This window comes from Kluyveromyces lactis (genome assembly GCF_000002515.2).
Source record: "Kluyveromyces lactis strain NRRL Y-1140 chromosome F complete sequence".
NCBI classification, from domain to species: Eukaryota; Fungi; Ascomycota; class Saccharomycetes; order Saccharomycetales; family Saccharomycetaceae; genus Kluyveromyces; species Kluyveromyces lactis.
Genome location: NC_006042.1, coordinates 1,300,232 through 1,321,216, shown reverse-complemented (window position 1 = coordinate 1,321,216; position 20,985 = coordinate 1,300,232). Strand labels below are relative to the sequence as shown.

The window sequence follows — 20,985 nt, the reverse complement described above, 5'->3', positions numbered from 1 at the left end:
TCAAAACACTGAATAGATAGATATTATATGTTGTTCTAATTCTTCGAAAGTGGAATCAGAAATCAACAGTATGGGTATACTGTAAGGGGGAATACCACTGTCTAACTAATCTATGTGTGTCCTTTGATTATCTGTCAGAGAACAGATACTTCAACTGCATATCTTTTATGTTTACATTTTATCAGGGACGGTTTCTTTTTGAATAATATCAGAACGCGAATGAAGATCAACACGCGTCAAATGTGTCAAAACGTAGAAATTTTATCTGTCAATCCACGAGGAGTGAATTTAAGATGCTATATAATTACGGGTATCTAGTTATCTAATGGTATTATTGGGATGACCTCAAGTCTATAATTTCGCCATCCCATTCTTCTTTCCGTTGTTTAGCTTTCTCGAGCTTCAGTAAAATATCATTAGTGGATTTAGGTTCCAATTTCACCTTTCTTGAAAGTATCTTGTTCGTTTTCTTGACAGACCCTGAAGAGCTCTGTGGTCTGGGATGATGTTGCTCTTTCCGTTGTCTACGTTCCCTCTTTTTATTTGATTTTGTCGATGGTTTTTTAGGGACATTTCCTTTGAAAGCAGTGTCGTTTTCTTCTTTGATAGAGGGTGTTTCGGTGGAAGGTGCATCAATATTGGGGATAGATTGTGAAAGTTCCTGTTTAATTGCGGATGCAAGAATTCTGGCACTTGTGAGAATTGGGCGATTATCAATTATCGACTCATCTTTATTGTGTAAAATCTCCGCCGCAGTGTAGTCCGATTCGCTTTTTATTGGAGGAGCTTGGGAAGGAGCTTCAGGCAGAAATTCGTTATCACTTAGAAGTACATCCAGCTCTCTAGTTTCTTCCCTTGTTAAGGGAGGCATCTTAGTGGGGGACATGTTTGGGGTCGGGCTTAGTTTTGATGGGCTGTTAAATAATGGAGGCGTTCCTCTTTCCTGTTTTATGATGAGTTCACCCGGTCTTACATGAACTGTCTTCCGAGTGGTGTTAGTTTTATTGACTCTAGGTAATGCAGAACATAGTTCTGACTCAATTTCGTTCTTTTTCGTAACTATTCCGATTGTATTTTCTGTCATGTTTGGAAGATCAACGTGTGAATACTTGTTGTCTTTCCAAAATAGTAGCTGACGACTGTTGAACCCATAGTTGTAATAATCCTTGATCAATTGGTCATACGAAATCCGATCTTGATTAGGAATCTGAACTTTCAGTGTGTAATACAATTTGAATAAATGTTCGATGCTCTCAAAACACTTCAAGGTGTCATCACAAAGTTCAATAACTTCGTTCTTCAAAAATCTGCTTTTGAAGCTCGTAGCCTCCTTTTCAACAGTTGTGATATATAGAAGGTATTTTGCTCTAGTTAATGCCACAAAAAACATCCGCCTCTCTTCACTGAAACTAGTCCTGGATTTCTTCTTCGTAGGTGAGCTTGGATTCTTCCCATCTCGATTGTCATCCTGTGAATCAGTAGGTTCATTGTATGCATCTCCGACAGCCATATTTTCATCGCTGTCTTCATCAGGTGCTGGCATATCACTTGAATCTTTATAATAACTTGGAAGTAACCCCTCTACACATTGTGGAACAAAAACCACTGGCCATTCAAGCCCTTTGGAAGCATGAATAGTCGATAAGACCACGGCATCTTTCGTTTCATGATCATCCTTGACATCGTTGTCATTGTCCTCGTTGAATGTGTATAAGTCTGTGAAGCTGACGAATTCGTGGCAAAACCCAATTAAATCAACAATTCTCGGTTCCCCATCACCATCACCCAAGGGAATCTTGAAGGTACTGAAATAATTCTTGACGTTGAGAACGTTCAAATGGCGATGCGCCTCTTTTTCAGTACTTTGGTCATCTGAAGCTATCGAGCCTGATTTCTTTTCAGGTTTGTATTGTCCTCTTAAGCCAGTTAAAACGTAAAACTTTTCGAAGGCGTCAGCAATAGTACTCTTACCGGCATCGGAATATATCTCCGAGAAAAACTTTCTGACCTGTTCTATTATATTAACGTAATCTTTTATACCAATCATAGAGCTGTTACTAATATTTATCTTCACTGAATCTCGTGCAATCTTTTGAAGAAAACTAAAAGCGGTTTCATTCTTTTCAGCTGTTGATTCCTTCTCAAAAGCGGCGGCAATTTTCCCAACAGTAGTTTCACCAACACCTCTGTTTGGATAGTTGATAGTTCTCTTTAAGGATTCCCAGTCGTCATCATTGCATATCATACTCATGTATCTAATGATTGCCTTGCATTCCTTGAGTTCCCAAAACGTGTACCCTTTCTGAATCACATATGGTATCTTGTGAGCAATCAATGCATTTTCGAATGTCCTTAAACTTCTTTTAAGTCGTACCAATATTGCAAAATCTTTGTACTTGAACAAACCTGGAATAGCCTTCAGATATAAAATCTCTTTTGTGATAGTGTAAGCCTCCGTATCATCGGAGGGAAAGGACATGTAAACAGGTTTATTGTCCGTAACAAACTGCGCTCGAAGTGGTTCTCTGTTATCCCTACCACTTTTTTGCTGCTTAATAACTGTTTCCGAGATATCAAGAATTGCTTGTGCGGAACGATAGTTTTCTTTCAACACAATTTGATCGTATTCAATTGGACAAAGTTCTATCATTGTTTGAAAATTATGTGAAAGCGCTGAACGGAACCCATATATACCTTGATCGGGATCACCTACAACAGTAACACCTTCACAGCTATGATGTGATCCTCTCGCGAACTGGAATATTAGATGTATCTGTAATAAATTTGTATCTTGAAACTCATCAACAAGAACATGCTTGATGTTTTTCCACACTCTATGTTTCGATAAAAGTTCAAACGAGTATAACATTACATCGTCAAAGTCTATAAGATGTTCCTTGGAAAGTTTTGCTTGATATTGCTGATAAAAATGTAGAAGTGCTTCATCGAAAATCGCTTGTTGTTCATATTTCTCTGGAGTTATCGCGTCAGCCTTCAACTCACTAATCCGCTTCAGTATCATATCCGGATGCACTTGCCATTGATTATTTTTCAACCTGCATAGACTAACTTCATTCTTATATGACTTGGTACAGGCATAATCTCTTATTTGATCAGGCATTTCAACTATTAGCTCTTCCAATATACTCTTAATTTTCTCTGTTGTCGCTCTCTCTATCTTTTCTTTGCCTATTAGGAATCCCTTTTCTTTCAATAATTTCCAGCATATACTATGGAATGTTCCTATCTTCAAACCATGAGGTGATATTCCGTTTGAAACCAATACAGGTACCAATCTCTCTTTCATTTCTTCCGCCGCCTTTCTTGTAAAAGTAGTCATGATAATTTCTTCAGCATTTATCTTCTGGCTCAGCACAAGGTATGCAAATCGTGCTGTAAGGACTTTCGTCTTACCAGTACCCGGGCCAGCTATAATCTGAAGAGCTTTAGTATAATCATATATGACAGCCTTTCGTTGTGCATCGTTGAGATTCGACAGGTACACATCTGAAGCAGCTAATGACATGCTGATAAAGAGGAGCCTTTGCAATTAAACTTTTATTCTATTCAAAGTCACCAGTTTCTCTCTTTTCTTCTCAGTTGGTGAATGAAGCCACCTATTACGACCGGTCAAACACCTAAAAGAGATGCTCTCTTTCTACCTTCAATGTTTCAATTCAGTCGTCTCGTCAGCGGACGCGTCACTTTTCCTGCTTGATGATCTTTATTTACGTTTCGAATTCGATGGTTCTTTAACGTTGCCAGCTTCAACACACCCATGCATCACAGCAATTTTGAAGTATCCTACATTAAATTCTACTAAATTCCTTAATGAAGTTCGATGATGTAGTTAAACTATGTAAATTTACGAGTAAGATAAGCTGGAATGGGATGCTATTCCGAGTTACGATTCTGTAATCAGTGTTTGTGATACACCTTGATATATGTTGGGTATAACTAGAGGTAAAGTTTATTTCATTACGGATTTGAAATTATAAGCATTTATGCATATCCCGAGGAGCAGAAATGCATCAGCTCGGAATTTTTCTACGAATTTTGAATTATCAACTCGAGCCTTGACTGAATCTGTCGGTTTCAAAGCTGAAAGGCTCGAAATTTTATCTATAGATCCCTCATCTAAATGGTTTATCGTGTGGTTCGCAGTGTCATGCTATTTCCCAGTAGTGACAGCATGTTTAGGACCGCTTTCCAATATGATATCCGTGGCATGTGCAGTAGATCATTGGAGAATTGATCCACATACCGGACACCAGGTTTCTGACCCTCCAGGAATTAGAGTTCTCAACATTATTTCCCTAGTGAGTGGTGTTATAGCAAATTTCGTGCTCCTTTTAAACTTCACTGGAAAGCTAGCATACGTGAAAGCGCAGATAATTTGCATATCAGGTTGGATTATAGCTCAATTAACCTTAACGATTGCTTTGCTCATCTCCACGCTCATTTACTTTGAAGATGGCTATCAAAGATCTATAGGGTATTGGTATGCCGTGATAACGGCTTGCTTGTACTTGTTATGCTTGATACTTCAATCGATACATGTATCCGGATATTACAAAAAAAAATATCCCGCCACTTTCAATCTCTTGGACAATGAACGGTTGCTCATGAAATTTACTTTTGTGTTTGCTATATGGTTTTTATGGGGTGCTGCCATGTTCTCTCAATTGCTCGGTCAAACTTATGGTGCAAGTTTGTATTTCTGTGTCGTCTCAGTGTTGACCATTGGACTAGGTGACATATTTCCAGATAACACAGCCTCAGAAGTAATGATCTTAATATATTCATTGGTTGGGTTAATTGTTCTTGGTTTGATTGTTGTGATGATTAGTGGCACCATGAAAAGTTCATCAGGGCCAATATTCTTCTTCTATAGCGTAGAAATTCAAAGAGAAAAAGTCTATCAAAAATACTTAGCAAACCCAGCTTTGGAATTTACAGACCATGATGCTTACGAGACTATTCAGTCGATTAGAAAACGCTCCAAAATGTTGCAGCGGCGAAATTCAATTATTCTGACAATTACACTTTTCGCTTTATTCCTCATGTTAGGAGCCTTAGTCCTATATTTCTCCGAATCATGGACCTATTTCGAGGCATTTTACTTCTGTCTCTTGTCGGTTCTAACTATTGGATACGGTGTGCCCTCTCCAGTATCTGGATGTGGGAGAGCATTTTATGTGATTTGGTGTTTAGGCGCTGTACCTCTAATGACGGTTTTAATATCAACTGTTGGTGACTGGATATATGAGATATCAAAATCAATTGATAACAATATTCTAGAGTATTTCCACCTTGGAAATCTATATAGAATGGCAAAATATTGTGTTGGTAAAGTACGAGAACAGTTTGTTGTCAAGACTTCCTCGATGGCTACCGTTGACCAAACTGCAGAATCTGAAACATTACCTGATGAACAGGAATTTGAAAATTATGAACAGAGAGTTATTAGTGACAACATCTGTTCTTTATCGAGCTCAAAACTAAGGAGACGAGGTAGCAAGACCTTGCTCCTCAAATGTAAATCACTGCCATCTCTTGTAACCAGTGTACGTAAGGAAACAAGGTTCTCGAAGATAGCAGAAATCAAAGAATTGCTTGATGATTTGGAAGACATCGATCAATTATCACATCAAGATCAAGCATACGAATTTACGTACACAGAATGGGTACAATACTTGCGTTTGGAAAGTAAACCATCGCAACCGAACCAGCATTTGTTTTGGATCTCAGAAGATTCCCCATTAAGGTATCCTCTCAGACAGCCTTTGTATTTATCTTACAAAATTATTGAAATGATAAACGCAACATTAGATTCCCTTTTAGCAGAAATCGAAATTGATGAGTTGATGAACACTCCTGAAGTTGAATGATTTATGTACAATATGTAGCGGTATATGGAACATCATTATGATATTGTATTTGAGAGATGCACCAGCTTATTTTTTTGAATTTAGTTTGTAAAGTACACTTTGGGTTATAAATATTAAGTTCAGTCCTTTTTGATCAGCATTATTTGTTAGTGATTTAACGTTATATATCATTTAAAAAAGATCATGCTCTACAGCTCTTGCGAGCTTATGCGCAGCCTACTGCTGTTCAACTTATCATTTGATTTGATAAATTGTGCCAATTTAGTTTTAGGGAAATCGAAAGACGAACTTGTTTTACAGAACGGATGGCCCACTAGAGAATCTGCAGTTGGTCTCATTTCTGGATCTATTTCAAAGCACTGATCCAAGAAACTCTGCCCTGCAGGTGAAACTAAATCTTTCGTATCATCTGGTATTGGTGGTGCTGTTTTGGATTTACCAATTTGGAACATAGCAGCGACTACTTCAAAATTAGACCAAGGCCTTTTCCCAGCAAACATTTCCAAAACTACACATCCTAGGGACCAAATATCAACCTTTGCACTGTAGCCATGAGCAGTGTCCACCATTTCAGGTGCCATCCAAAACACAGTCCCTCGCATGGTCATATCCGAGTTAGAATAAATATTGTTAGATTTCCTTGAAATACCAAAATCACTGATTTTACAGACACCGTCATTATCTAATAGCAAATTGTCAGCTTTCATATCACGATGAAGTATTCCTTTTGAATGCAAATATGCCAATCCTTCCAAAACTTGTTTAGTGAGGTGTCTTATCAGTTGATCATCAAACCTTCCATACATTCTTATCAGCGACCCAACAGAGCCACCTGCAACATATTCCAAGAACAAACTATAGATCCCGTTTTTTTCTTCAAAACCAAGATATTGGACAATATTGACGTGATTTAAGTCTTTTAAAGTAGATACTTCTGATTTTAAAGCTTCAACCATACTTATTGCCGATTCATCTTGAGAGCTAAACTCGGGTACTGTCACTTGTTTGACTGCGAGCATTTCTCCTGTTGTAACGTTCAAAGCTAGATACACTGCACCGAAAGAACCCTTACCAATAATTTCACCTTTAATCCATGCAAACTCTTTATACTCACCCCTAGAGTTTCTGGATTTGTTAATTGAGATTGTGCGTTTATCCGTTATTTCTACGACTTTGGTACCCCACATCTTAGTATTTTTTCTTTGCAATTTCTGAGACACCTCATTTTTTCTCGCCTCGCTTGCTTCTTGGGCAATTATTCTGATGGTCTTTGTTCTCTTAGGTGGTTTAAGGCTTTTGACGGGGGTCAAGAACTGAGAACTTTCACCACGACTAGAAAGAAATGCTGGCTGTTGCTCTGATTTTGTCTTTAATGACTTTTCAAAACCTCTAGGGCTTGGAGGTGAACTGTCTGCATTTGGGGAAGGTGGGGGTGTTAATCCTTCAAGGATTGGATTATCTAGATCAGCATCTGGAAAGAATTTTTCCAAGTTCTGATAAACAACATCAGGAGAGGGTCTTAATGCCATTTTCTTTGGTGTGTCAGAACCTTCAGTTGCACCGACAGACACTTGCGTAGTATCAGTTCCTACAAGATCAATGGTATCTTCAGTATTGAAACTAAATTCAGGTACGTCATTTGATATGGACTTCCTATCTCTGGACCATATTATTTCGTCAGAAGAGGCAGAATAGTCGTCTGAGTCGGAAAGCTCTGGTGCATCAGCAAAAGAGATATCATTCTCATCAAAGATATCCGCAGCCGTAGATGAGGTGACTAATGGTTTAGAATTGGTCCTGTTGAGTGTTTGTCGAGAAGTTGACAGCACTTTTCGGTTTAGAGAGGAATTTGACCTGCTGAATTGTCTTAAAGACATCCGCGGTCTGATTGATAAATCTGCGCTAGATTTACGAGGTTTCAACGTTTCCAAAGCACCTTTATATGGTTGAGGAACCATAACTTGTGTTGAAGCAGGAGTAAACGATTGAACCGGTGACTCCTTTACCTCGTTCAGATCCTGGCCGCTTAATGACGACACAGAACGTCTAGAGCCGAGTTCTGTCGTCAGAGGAGGTGGAGGTCTTGGTTTATTCTTCTGATATATTGTCTTTCCATTTCTATCTAACTTTGGCGGCGATTCCAATGGCGATTCTGAAACATTTTTAGCAGCCGCGCTAGGCAACGACCCGGATGTAACCGGATTGCCATTTACTGGTGGCTTTGGAGCCTTTCTCTTCGGTGCTAATTCGGCCACTCTTACGTAGGGAGATTCACGTCTTTTATTGAAATCAATATCAGTATCACTTGTCTGCCTGATGATTCGGAAGGTACTTTTCTCTGAAGCATGTGTATTCAAAACAGAACTATTGAGTTTAAGACTGGGCCTACTTTTGGGTAAAGTAATGTGAGGAGCATCAGATATGGTCTCTGGCACAGAATCCTTGAACGACCAATAGTCTGTTTCAGCTGATGTGCTATTATCATAATAGTGGCTGGGCGTTTGTGGATAAGCTCTACGGTGAGAAGAGCCTTGATCATCGATCGAAGTCAAGTCAGACGAAGAGCCTTCTCCGTTACTCGCAGCACTTGCATTTGATTTCACGGATGTTTTACTCTTTGTACTAGCTGCCGTCGAATGTTGACTAGCCAGTGTTTCAGTTCTTGGTCTTGGATTCAGATTAGCCTTCTTTTCTAGGTCCTGGATATAGAGTTTGTTAGGAATATTTTGGAAAGACGTCTTCTGAAAGTCAGCTAATAGACCGTCTGGTATCTGAGAGCCAAATTCCGCTCCAAAATCTGTCAGATGAATACTGAAATTAGAATGTGTTAACCCAAGTGCTAGAGCCACAGCTTTTTTTAGCTCACTGACATCCGTACCAAGATGAGGTTGGACGTTGAACGGACTGAAAGTTGAATTATCTTTCGTCAACATAATGAAGAGTTCCCTCGAATCTGAGGGTCGTTTTGGGTATATTTCTTCAGGTATCACAATTTCTGGTGGTTCCGCCTTTGGCGATTCCTTAACTTCCTCTATGATTATTCTTGCTGCTGGCTGAGAAGAAGGTTCTGCCGGTAATTGTCCCTTTCGCTTAATTTTATCCCACAACCTAGCCTTATCATCTACGTTAATCGACTGTTTCGAAGTAGATGCATTTACTGTAGATGCGGCAGGAATCCTTCTATTTTCAACTGGTCTGGGTTTAGGAGTTTCCTCAGGCTCTTCAACCACACCATGTCCAAAAATCGAAGTAAACAGGGAGGATTCCGAAGAACTGGTCTTATGTTGTCGCCTGAAAATACCGGTATAAGCTGTATGAGAGGGACTAACAGATGATGGTGTTGTCGGTGATTTATTAGTATTTTCTGTCGTAGATAGAGGTCTTGGGGGTATAGTTATCTTGATATCATTCTTAGATGCGTTATCCTTCGTAGATGATGCATTTCGTAAGCTGATCAAGCTTCGTCTATATAATGCACTTGCGCTATTGGTCTTTGCCTGCCTCAAGGGTAAACTGTAATTGCTTGCTTCTTGCTTTTTTGATGTGGTAGGTTCACTAGAAGAACTGTCTTTCGTAATATTCTCAATATTCAACAGCGCCGATTCTGATGTACTTCTTATATGGGTAGAAAAAGATGTCGATAACCTTTGGCTGACCTTAGCAGACTCACTCGACGACCTTGAATTATTGATAATCCGATTACCATTCCTGTTGTTTCCCTTCACCACGTTTTCTTCCAGCGTTTTCTTCAATAAGTACTGAAACCTTTCGTAACTTGAACTCTTGGACTGTTGTAAGGACTTCTCGTATGGTGCAAAATTATCGTAAGCTAGAAGTTTCAAGAACTTATTCCCGCTTATACTATTCCTCTTGAAAAATGTAATCCACTGATCGTTGAAATCGTTAGCTCTGAACCACTGTATTATCCTGGGCATCGTCCACTGGCTCGGATCAGTGACATCCCAATTGAATAATAGTCGCTCAGATGTTAACGAATTGGTGCTCCCACCAGAGGACTTCCTGGATCCCTTGCTGCTGGAATCAAAACTATAATCGTTCTTCAAACCACTGGTCACCTTGTGATCCAATGACGATGGATAAAACTCACTGATATTGGCAGGATCAACATGTTTGTTGAGTATAGATGAGGCAGATCCTGACCTTGAATGTCCAGCAGTGCTACTCTTCTTCTTCAAGAAAGACATATCATCCACGGTTCATCTATATTTAGCGGGACTTTACTTATCAGATACTAAAGTATCGATACCCAGTAATTGTTGCACTAAGCTCTTCTCTTATCGTCTTTCTCCCCTCTTTATTAACGATTAAAATGGTATTAATTACAATTGTTTCTATTTGAATTTATATCTATTCTCTAAAACGGTAAACGTTTCTAACAAATTCGATGAGATGCTGCCACTAAAACATAGTTACTAGATGGTATAGTATTTCTAATCGATCTATAACGACCTAACATTATATTAAACTTTTATTTACACGATTTTGTAGGAGGGTTAGTTCATTAATTGACTTTTAGCTCGGATATTCTCAGAATAGTCAAATCGGCTTTATTGACCGCATGACGCACTTTCCTGTTTCTTCTCTTGGTAACTTCTCTCACTCTAAGCGGGCGTTTTGTCTTCTCAAGAACTGTAGCCTTAATAGTGTATAGAGATGGATCAATAGGTTCGTCCACGAGCTTGAAGTTACGAGAACCAATGGTAGTCACATCAGTCAAATTTAGCACATCGCCGACCTCTGCTTGCTTCAGTTTAAACGGTAAGATAACCTTATCTCCTTCTGTCACCAAGTATGGTCTGTTGTGTATTCTGAATACGGCATATAGCTCATTGGATAACTTCAACGGCGTTAAATTCACCTTCGCTTTTTCTGCTACCGAGTGTGTTGTTCTGATGAAACTTCTCTTCAAAGGTTGAAGAAATGGGCTGAAACCCACCATTTGCCTTACTGGGAGGGCAAACATATGACTGATATTCTTGAACATCGTTTCTGCACTGATTCGAACGACAATTGGCAGATGCAATAGCCCTTTCAATCTGCTTCTTCTCACTTGTCTTAAATGTTGTTCAACTAGTCGTATACTGTTTCAACAGAAAATTTTTTGAGCCTTCGAGAGTTAAGTGTTGATGTCAGTCACGTGACGTGACGTGAAAAGTAGGGCACACACACAGTCATGAGAAGGAAGAGCCAACGGCCACGCCAAGGGACAGCGTCGTTTCATTTGTGCATTCATTCGGGTATGTTACAAATGTTACAGAACTTTTATACATGAGTCAAACTATTCTTTTAATCCTGTGACAATTCATGCAGATTTGCGTTTATCACCGTTCAAGGATCTCATGACCTTCCTTCTTTGGGCAACCATGTGTGAGAATAGCACCGGGAACCCTGGAATGTAGGCTAGCATACCTGCAATTAAGAAATACTTGTACAAGATATTGTATTTTGCTTCAGCCAACGGCAATGCAGAATAAATTATGAACAATTCGCTGCCGACGCCCAATGGATATAGCACGTAAAACATGTTATATCTCAATACAACAAGTACAGTAGGCGCTTGAGCCACCAAGTTGAAGAAGTAGAACATGTACCTCACTATTTCAGCAATACACCATGCCGACAACAACGTGATGTAATATATTTTATGCGCATTTTCTGCTTCCGGCACATACTGGAAGATACCGATGACTACCAAGAGTCGAGAGGCCACTTGAGCAGCAGTGGTCACTAGCGGAGCACGGACTATTCCAAACAAAGAATTTGTGACTTCAATTATAGCACCGCATTGAACGTACGTGACTAAATCCTTGGTAGCAATAAAGAAACTTGGTTGACCGATCTTTGGGTAAAGGGTCACGACTTGATATAGGACATAAGCCCAGGCAGAAGCAGAAAGTAGGTTGTAAAGAGGAAGGAAGGAGAAGATAGAAGCCTTAGATGATGCCATTGGGTGTGAAAGTGTATTGGTGGGCTCTTTGGACTTCGGGGTTCAATTTATTAAGATCCAGTTCGGTTCTAAACAGACCAGTTTTTGTCAATAACAAGAATTCATGGTTTCAGATTCATAAAATTAAGTGATGCATTGAGACGAAAAGGAAGAGAAATCCAACAATACCCAAATTAACAAATTGCAGTATGTATTGATGACATGAGAATTAAGATTTGAATTAGTGTTACTCGTATGTTATTATTACTATTACTATTATTAATATTATTACTACTTGAACTAACGATAAACAGAGGAAAAGTAAATGTTTATTATATATCAATTTGTGTTGATAAGGATTCGTGTTTGGGGATAAGGCTGCATTGTTAATCTGTATCATGTGAGCTTGATCTTTGCAAAGCAGGCATTCCCATTGCTCTACTACTCTGCTCAGCGAGATCGTAAGGGATCTTATCATTACTGGAAGTACGACGCAGGGAGTATTCATTCGAACGATGAGAAATGCCGCTATGTGTTCCAACATCAGTATCAGCATCGAAATCATCTTCGTCGTCGTCCTCATCATCGTCGTTTACATCAAGATCGTTGAGTTCTTCGTCTGGTGCATCGTAGGGCATACCACCCGGTGATAACATGCTGGAGTATAAAGGATGGTTTGGTTTTGCATAAGATTGCCCATCGTCGTTAGGATCTAAATAATCTTCTTCATCGTCAGGTGACAGATCAAATTGGTGGGAATGGAACATGGAGCTGTTGAAGAAGGTTTTATTGGGGACTTGCGGTTGGAATGTGTTGGATGATTCACCATTCCAAATATCTTCCTCTTCGTCTCCTTCGTCTTCTTCCTCGGCATTGTCAGCCATGTTTAAGCCGGATTTAATCTGATTTGACATGTAGTTGCTAAACTTATTCAAATCTCCACCGTACGACGAGTCATGCTCATCGTTGTTGTCTAGTCGTACTTGGATTTTTGTCTTATTACCCATGTTGTCTTCATAAACGAAACAGTTGTCGGCACCTAATTCATTCGGATTTTCATCCTCATCGGCATCGTCATACTCCAGGGACCCGTTCACATTCACAAACCTTTTCTCGTTTTCATTTATAGCATCATCGTCTTCGTAAATCTCGTCATCGCCCTCGTCGTTTTCACCTTCGTCGAAACCGTCATCTCCGAGTAAAGAGCTATATTTTTCTCTTGTTTCGGTGAGAATTGTATCGCAGTACTCTTTCCATTTAGGTTCATTGAGTCCTTCTTGCACTACAGGTGATGCGAAAGTCACATTGGCTTCTTCTATATAGGCAGCGAATTTGGCAACTTCCTCGGCGATCAATGTTAAATGACCCATGTAACCAAGTCTGATTCCAGTCTCTTTCTCGTACTCTAGACATTTCCTGTCGCCTTCCATAATGACATCGGTAATATGAGCAGAAGAAAAGAGATCTGCCAAGAGAAATTTGTTATATCCAGACTTCAGTGGTCCATTGAAAATTTGCTGCACAATATCGAAAACAACGTTATGCAAGAAATTGTTCCAGGGGAACCTGAAAAACATATCAAGTATGGTTGTAATGATGTTGTTATCTTGTAAAGAAATTTTCAATAAATCACCAACAACTGGATTTTCTCTCAGAACTTTTTCGGTAACTTCAGAATCTGATGAAGTTTCGGAATGTATATCTGTTCTTTCAGCCAAGGAAGCATCAACATCTCCAGCATCTCCAACATCTTTGACGTCCTCTACTTCATCAGTAGCTTCAGAGTCTTTCAGCGTCGCATTTATATTGAGGTCTTGTAATTCCCTATGAAGATTATTAGCATGAGCAGTATCATCTTCACCGTCATAATATCCAGTTTCTGCATCAGATGCGTTTTCATTCTCAAGCTGTTCTTCCATTTCTTTCAAAATCTCTTCTCTTTTCAAGTCTCGTTCAAGTACAATAGCCTCTCCTGATGGTTCACCTAACAATCCCATGTTCGAGCAGTGTAAAAGTTCAGCAACAAGTTCGCAAATCTTAAATCTTTCAAAACCTAACGGCTCAATGCTTCCGAAAGGTGTCTCCAATGGGTCAAGCTTCGTTTCCAAAAGGATCTTGTTAAATCTATCCATCTTATTTGCAAAGCATCTAACCAAATGTCCCAAATACACTGGATCTCTATCAGATGGTGGGTGTGTTTCCAATGTTGTATACATCACCTGTACGAAATCGTAATCAGAATTGTTCTTTCTGATAAGTTCTATCACTATCCCAACACCGTTGCTTAACGATGTGCCACATTGTAACATAATATTAACCAATTTGGAAACCATTTCTGCGGAAACTAATTCTCTAGTCAACTCATTAGGACCTATAGCAGATGCGATTTCGTTATTTGAATTTGCACTGATGGTAATCAAAGCTTTTAAGAAATCGCCTGCAGCAGATTGAATTGAAGAATCGTGTTCAATTGATAAATAATCTAACAATTTAGATATCAAATGTTGTTTCTTCAATAATGCGATTATTCCAGTTGGAGCATCTGGTTTATCCGTAGAAATGACTTTAAGAAGGAAATCCATCAATGGAGGGTTATCGATGTGTGCAATAAATCTATCAACTATATTCTCTTGTTTTAAAATGAAGTTTATCATGCCACTAATGTCCATATCTAATAAACGTTCATTGATTTTCATGAAATATGTGGATGCAATGATTGAAAGTGGAGCAGGGTGTTCCAAAGTGGACCATAACTTGACTAGAAGGTCTTCGTTATCCATGAATGCAGAGGAAATGGTCCACACATCCGCAGAGAGAATCTCTGCAGCGATCCTGGCTCTTCTTGACTCTACCTGTTCTTCACTTTCTGGTGGTAGAGTGATACTCGTTTCAGCTGAAGACTCAGATGCATTATCTGGAACGACGTCCAGTGTATTTTGGTATTGTGATTGAGTATTATTTTCATCTTCTGAATTCTCTAAGTCATCCCCTGAATCCGCTTCTGCCTCTGGAGAACCTTGTTTACCCTGATCTTCCTCTGCATCGTTATCGGATGAATCCGACCCATTTTCCCCTTCTTGTTGTTCCTCATCGACCATGCTATCGTCAGCTGGTTCTAATACGTGTTCGTTGGTCACATAATCAACCAACCTTGCTAACACTTCAGGATACCTGAAAAACACCAATAGTTTGAAATTCGAGCACATAAGCTCTGTATACAGTTCCTCGTCATCCAACAAGTCGTCTAAAATATCAAGGTTGGGACGATAGTCCTTGTATTCGAAATTACTCTCTGAAATTGAAACCTGTTCTTCTCCTCCCTCGTTGTCCTCATCATTGAAACGTCCACTATTCCTTTTCGTCGTCCCGGGCCCCAGTGCTCTATCATCTTCATCCTCATCATCCTGCTCTTCCTCCTTCTTTTCTACATCGTCATCGTCACCTGTATCCCCAGAATCGTCTTCTCCACTGATACAATCGCTATCAGACTCAGACGTAAGTTCAGACATGTTTTTCTTCTCTCGTAGATTCAACCCATCATCGCTATCAACACCGGACCCGTTCTGTCCGTGATTATCGTCAGAACCACTATTATTGTTATTGATCTTGAAAAACGCCTTATTCAAAAGCTTCGTCAATGGCGCTTCATTGGCATAATCCTGCCCGAACTTCCAAAAGGATCCAGACATTTAAAACACGAAAAAAGATGAAATGAAAGGGATATATGCTAAGGGATTGATCGATTCAACAATCAATCAGAATTAAAACCAACCAGTAAACAAATTAAAATGGAAATGAAAGATGAACAAAATTTTTATTATTCCGGATACTAAAGACTCCGAGAATCCAACAGTACAACCAACGTGTATCACCTTACTAGCGTCTCTGTAGCAAACGTTTCCTGCCGTTTAAACCTTCAAACAAATCGCAGGTTTTAAACAAAAATATACAAACACAAAGGAAAACGTAAATTTAAGGGGGCGTCACCATATCACAGACCCTTTAACACAATTGTCCAAAGCTAGCCTTGTAATATAACTCTGACAACTAGACCGAAACACTCAGAAAACAATCCGATCTATACTGCTATCGCTCTTTTAGCCACACTTTCCGTTCAATCCCATTCCAGTATTCAAACCATTTCAAGTTGAAATTGTTGATTCTGAATATTTTTAATTTACGAAATTCCTTTCGTGAGCTCCTCTGCGATAGTTCACTGGGAGTAAAAAACTTTTTACAAGGCAACAGAGGGAGGGTAATGGCAATCAAGAGACTCAATCTCATCATTCTCATGTTCGGTGAGAGCATTCTTACTGGTAACAGAAGTGCTCTACCCATTATATGTCGTATTCCTCCTATTAATTCCTATTTATTTATCTGTTATTCTGTACTTTGATCTTTATTTGATACATTTATTTACATACATGATATGAAGTATATATATATATATATATATATATATATACGATACAGTCAGTCATTCAATTATGCAAACTGCTGGATCCAATCGAGCGCCTTGTCTATCAGAGTAACTATACCGCGTTCTGCCAGCGGGTGTGCGTATATTCTGTTTCTTAGTGTTTCTGTACCCAGTTCTTCGTTTAGTTTGTATAGGACTTGTAGGTTAAGCCACTGGCAAGTGTCGTAAAATCTGGAATGGTATGAACAGTTTCCCAGTAAGATCGATAGCACTTCGTCAGTAGTCAACGGGAAGTTCTCAGGCCCAAAGAGGTACAGGTCGAGTAGTGTGTCTGCAGCAATGATGTCAAAGCGCGCCATGATACTAGTTCTGAGACATGCTACGGCTTCATTCCAGTTTGCGGTTTTCACAAGTAGTAATCCTAAGAGTTCCCATTCTAAGCCACTGCTCTTGGAATCCTTGAGCGCTGGAGAGTTCAATGAGACTTTTAGATCCTGGTACACTTCCATGAACAGAGTGTCTAGCCATTTCTCACACATTCTCTTTTGTCTTAACAATGGGTTGGTCTTGTTTTGGTAATCGACGTGTTCAGATTCCATGACGAAAATTGACGATCTTAATTCCAGTAGTCCATTCCATCCCAGGAAGTTCACAATTTTCATCAAGAGGCGATACATTTGGCCCATATACCATGGGATCTTGTTCTTCAAAGAGTTTCTTTCTAGTAGTGCAGTGTATGCGACTGCTCCGATCTCTTCGTTGGAAACGAAGTCTATCAAATTGGTGGATCTGGGACCGTATACTGGTCCGATTTGAGCACATGCCGTGTCGTAAATATTTCTAATGCATCCATAGCTATTTGCTGGCATTATTATCTTACCAAAAGTGATGTCGTTCATGTCACGTTCTTTGACAGGTCTTAGCTTCGTTAGCGCATAGTTGTATTCGTGCGAATTCAATGTACTTTCTGCACCTTGACCTTGAGGTTTCTTGTAATACAGTTTATCCAAGCCAATGGACCAGTAGGCATCTTTACTTGGATCCAAGATCATCAACTTGGGGATCGAGTTTATCGCCAACAAGGCAGAATCGTATTCCTTCTTATGGATGTAACAATCGGCTAGATAGTACCAGGACTGGAAACTATCTGGCACCAATTGTGTAGCATAAAGAGCTACGGGTAAAGCGAGTTCATAATCCTCTTTCTTCATCAAGAATTCGATTTGTAGATTTAATAAGTCTGTTAGCATGATCAATTGCGATTTCTTCAGTTTGTTTACATTTTTGAAATAACTGTTCAACAATGAATTAATCGATGACGCTGTCAAGAGATCTGAATTGTTGGAATGGAATGCAACCTTACATTTCACCATCTGGTACAAGACACCATTCTTGGCATCAGATTCAGTCAATTCTTCTAAGATTGAGATACAGTAATGGTGCAACCTTGGAGTCACAGCAAGAAAGGATAACAACGATTCAACAAGGTAGTTATGCAAGGGAGAAACAGTTGGGTTTCGGCTTAGATCTAACCCTGTTTCCTTATACCTTGGAATAAACTCACAGAACGATTTGATAATGGATTGAGCTGATGCAATACCGTTATCGATTCCTATTGGTAATTCAACCATACCTGGTAATTTCCATTCTCTATCTTTGTTGAAAATCAATGCGCGGATTATCCCACTAAGGAACGTCTCCTTCCACAGAGTTTCTGTCATGGGGACATGTAGATTCCCAGTAGAACAATCAATTGCACTAACCTGGAAAGATTTTTCCGTCTCAAATTTGATTCTTAGATCAACTTTGGAGAACAAGTTATAACAGCAAAACGTAGAAATTGTCTCACTAGCCCAATTTTGTCTCAGCCTTAGAGTACTTAAGTATCCAATCGGCATAGCCTCAGATGAACAATCGATACCAGTAATGTAATGATACTCTCCAACTTCATCCTTCCGCGATTTATCGTAATGTGCAACGTGGACTAAGTCAGGAAACCCAAGGCCAGCGGTCTCGTTAGCCAAAATTTTACGCAAGGAATTGGTACGTAGGCCTAAACTTTCACCAAATTGAGTCTCCATGATTCGTGGATTATCATCAATTTGTTTCTTACTGCCTGGTAATTCATCGAAGATAGCACTTCCATTTTGATCAGTCAAAACTACCGATCCGGGCCTTGAACCCGGTTTCTTCTTACTACCCCAAAGCAAACTCATCTTTCTCAGCCTACTTTATTGACTTTAAATAAAACGATTGACTAACTTTCAACTGGAAAGACGTACCTCAAAGGGCCCTTGCTGTCTCTAGACATTTCTTCTCTTTAACTATCGTTTATTAAGTGTCTTATCCGATTGAAAACCCTGTTTAAAGTATTTATTTTTCTAGTTACTATACCAAAGGTGCCGAGCAGATCTGGCAACCAGTGAAAACGATGGATAGTGAGATGGGATGAGACGGGTTACAGACGGCCGTATCTGTTGCCGTAGATGGTCTGCCCTTATGTAATTGATATGTGTATATTAGGGTGTGTATTGGCTATCACCACCATGTGAACAACGGTGGTTTGGAATTACATATTTCTAATCTTTCTATAATGACGGTCTTCCTTTCTGGGTGCTCGTGATTCTGGTTCTCGTTCTGGTTCTGATTCTCAGAGTAGTTGGGGTGTGGATGGTGGTGCAGAGTGTCTTCAAATCTATCAGGAATGCTACCAACAATCATTGGTGAGGAGCTCTTTGGTAAAGATTCAGTCAATGATAAAGTTAACGACGTTTCCTGGATAGGGTAGAAAGTGTACTCAACGAAACCATCAATCACAAGAGAAGGTGTTCGTTTCACGAGTTCTAGTGGTCCGCATCTGGGATCCTTCAATGTTTCCACAACATTGAATGCCTGACCTTTTAATACACTCCATTGTTTCCTCCACAAACTGGATTTAAACTCGGAATCGGTTTCGAAAAGATGAGTGAACTCATGGAACGATTCCTCCCACCAATTGGTATTCAACAACCTTGGTAGGAAATGCTCTCTAGTTTCGTTGGAAAAGGGCATGTTTAAAATCGAGACAGGCAAGAATAACCAGCCGTAGGGGAAAGACCTCCATTCATCAGGATGTTTCCAGGGGAATGCCAACCCGTTATCGATTGCAGCAAGTTTGACCTGCCATTCGGTGTCATCTGACTCTCTAGTAATTTTCACCATCCAGTTATCTAACCCGCGATCGGTGTTCCGCATAATGTAATCCAAAATGATGAGCCGTTCCAATTGCAATCTAAACTGTTTCAGCGTATTCGGGTTCCAATGAAACTCTTGACCGCTGCGATCGATCACATGGTCTCTGTACATCGTGGGCAAGGGGTACTTGTTCAAGAATGAATCTGCAGAAATGAACCCATGCACGAAAAGCTGGAACGATCCCAACTTCGTCTGTACTCTTGGTCTGAACCCGCAAAACCAATTCTTTCTATAATCGTAAAAACTCGTCGAACTAAGCGAGATAATCTCCGTATGAGGTACAAGTCCAACTTGTAACTTTCGATCTAACAAACTAGCCGCAGCTTCACAAACATAACCCAAGTTTGGAATCAAACATGACCTTCCAAAGAAACAGGGAAAGAAAGTTCTGTGTAACCATTTCGTCCATTTCGGAGAAAACGGACCGTAAGGTTCCTCATCCTTTGGCTTAAACACACCTTTGATCAAGTTAGCATCGGTACCAAATACGAAATACGAACCAGAGGAACCAGCCTCTATCCGTTGCAAATCGAAATGAGCAAACTCTATTGCGTGCACGCAATCTTCCACCACGGCATCGAATTCGTTCCTACTATCAGTACTCTTGGGTACGGGTCCTGATTTAATCGACGGTTGGAAAACCGAATACTCAATCTTAATTTGTGACTGACGAGCCTTATCCGGATCCAGATGAGACACCTGACTTAAAGCATCGTTCCAAAATCGCGTGCTCCATCTGCCTATCGAGTCTATGGTATTCAATGAGTACTCTGTCCTTGCATCGTAATGCGGTTCATCCTGATATTTCAACCATTCATAAGTATTACTCGACACGACAGGTTGCAGCATAATCCCAGGATTGCTGCACTACCTTGAGCCTTGATATCCTGATGGATATCAAACACACAAACTAACCAGCCATTGCATTGCTGCAATGAAGTACGCTCTTTATTCCTAACTTTTTTCCAATCCGATTTTCTAATCAGTTAGAGTCATTACAGAAATCGTCTAAACTAATCTGATAGCCGGTACCTGATACCAGATACCTTATCATGCGACCGTAAAGCAGCGTTTCCGCACCCAATTGACACCTAAAACCGCAAGCCGAACTATACTATAACTTTCACTTGCCTTTACAAATTCCACAATATATATCTACATATTAGTCAGCGTGGATGCAACCCTACATTTCTTCAGCCAACACACCTGGTGGCCGCAGATACCATATACAGAAGTAGATTCCAAACCGGACGGAAACGTAGAGATACAAACACAGATACAGTTATAGATACAGAGGGGTTATCCAGGTCATATCTGACATCAACCCGTTTACTAGAAGTAGGTATATGGCTTGCATTCGTCTTTTCATCAAACTGTGGCAGGCTTCTACTGAAAAATTTTGAAAAAGTTCGAGCTGATATATAACATAGACAAAATCGGAAATTAGAACTTGGCAACATTGTTATCGAACGAGTTTTCTTTTGAGGATAGAA

The 20,985-nt window shown here is 39.8% G+C and overlaps 8 protein-coding genes across 8 annotated transcripts; 1 reads left to right on the top strand and 7 right to left on the bottom strand.

The window, feature by feature from the left end:
- Positions 1-331: 331 nt before the first annotated feature.
- Positions 332-3,526, bottom strand: SRS2 (DNA helicase SRS2; the record flags this gene model as incomplete). Its single annotated transcript, XM_455719.1, has 1 exon — positions 332-3,526. The coding sequence occupies one exon, from the start codon at positions 3,524-3,526 to the stop codon at positions 332-334; it is 3,195 nt and encodes a 1,064-aa protein (XP_455719.1).
- A 478-nt stretch (positions 3,527-4,004) lies between these two features.
- TOK1 (Tok1p) lies at positions 4,005-5,891 on the top strand (the record flags this gene model as incomplete). Its single annotated transcript, XM_455718.1, has 1 exon — positions 4,005-5,891. One exon carries the CDS (start codon positions 4,005-4,007, stop codon positions 5,889-5,891), a length of 1,887 nt encoding a protein of 628 aa, XP_455718.1.
- Positions 5,892-6,079: 188 nt separating this feature from the next.
- BCK1 (mitogen-activated protein kinase kinase kinase BCK1) lies at positions 6,080-10,096 on the bottom strand (the record flags this gene model as incomplete). Its single annotated transcript, XM_455717.1, has 1 exon — positions 6,080-10,096. One exon carries the CDS (start codon positions 10,094-10,096, stop codon positions 6,080-6,082), a length of 4,017 nt encoding a protein of 1,338 aa, XP_455717.1.
- Positions 10,097-10,413: 317 nt separating this feature from the next.
- MRPL49 (mitochondrial 54S ribosomal protein bL21m) lies at positions 10,414-10,896 on the bottom strand (the record flags this gene model as incomplete). The annotated part of the gene is made up of 1 exon (XM_455716.1): positions 10,414-10,896. The coding sequence occupies one exon, from the start codon at positions 10,894-10,896 to the stop codon at positions 10,414-10,416; it is 483 nt and encodes a 160-aa protein (XP_455716.1).
- A 318-nt stretch (positions 10,897-11,214) lies between these two features.
- On the bottom strand, positions 11,215-11,859 carry PHS1 (enoyl-CoA hydratase PHS1; the record flags this gene model as incomplete). The annotated part of the gene is made up of 1 exon (XM_455715.1): positions 11,215-11,859. The coding sequence occupies one exon, from the start codon at positions 11,857-11,859 to the stop codon at positions 11,215-11,217; it is 645 nt and encodes a 214-aa protein (XP_455715.1).
- Positions 11,860-12,224: 365 nt separating this feature from the next.
- On the bottom strand, positions 12,225-15,527 carry SAP185 (Sap185p; the record flags this gene model as incomplete). Its single annotated transcript, XM_455714.1, has 1 exon — positions 12,225-15,527. One exon carries the CDS (start codon positions 15,525-15,527, stop codon positions 12,225-12,227), a length of 3,303 nt encoding a protein of 1,100 aa, XP_455714.1.
- Positions 15,528-16,323: 796 nt separating this feature from the next.
- CHS6 (Chs6p) lies at positions 16,324-18,474 on the bottom strand (the record flags this gene model as incomplete). Its single annotated transcript, XM_455713.1, has 1 exon — positions 16,324-18,474. The coding sequence occupies one exon, from the start codon at positions 18,472-18,474 to the stop codon at positions 16,324-16,326; it is 2,151 nt and encodes a 716-aa protein (XP_455713.1).
- Positions 18,475-18,796: 322 nt separating this feature from the next.
- LSB6 (1-phosphatidylinositol 4-kinase LSB6) lies at positions 18,797-20,341 on the bottom strand (the record flags this gene model as incomplete). Its single annotated transcript, XM_455712.1, has 1 exon — positions 18,797-20,341. The coding sequence occupies one exon, from the start codon at positions 20,339-20,341 to the stop codon at positions 18,797-18,799; it is 1,545 nt and encodes a 514-aa protein (XP_455712.1).
- Positions 20,342-20,985: the final 644 nt, after the last annotated feature.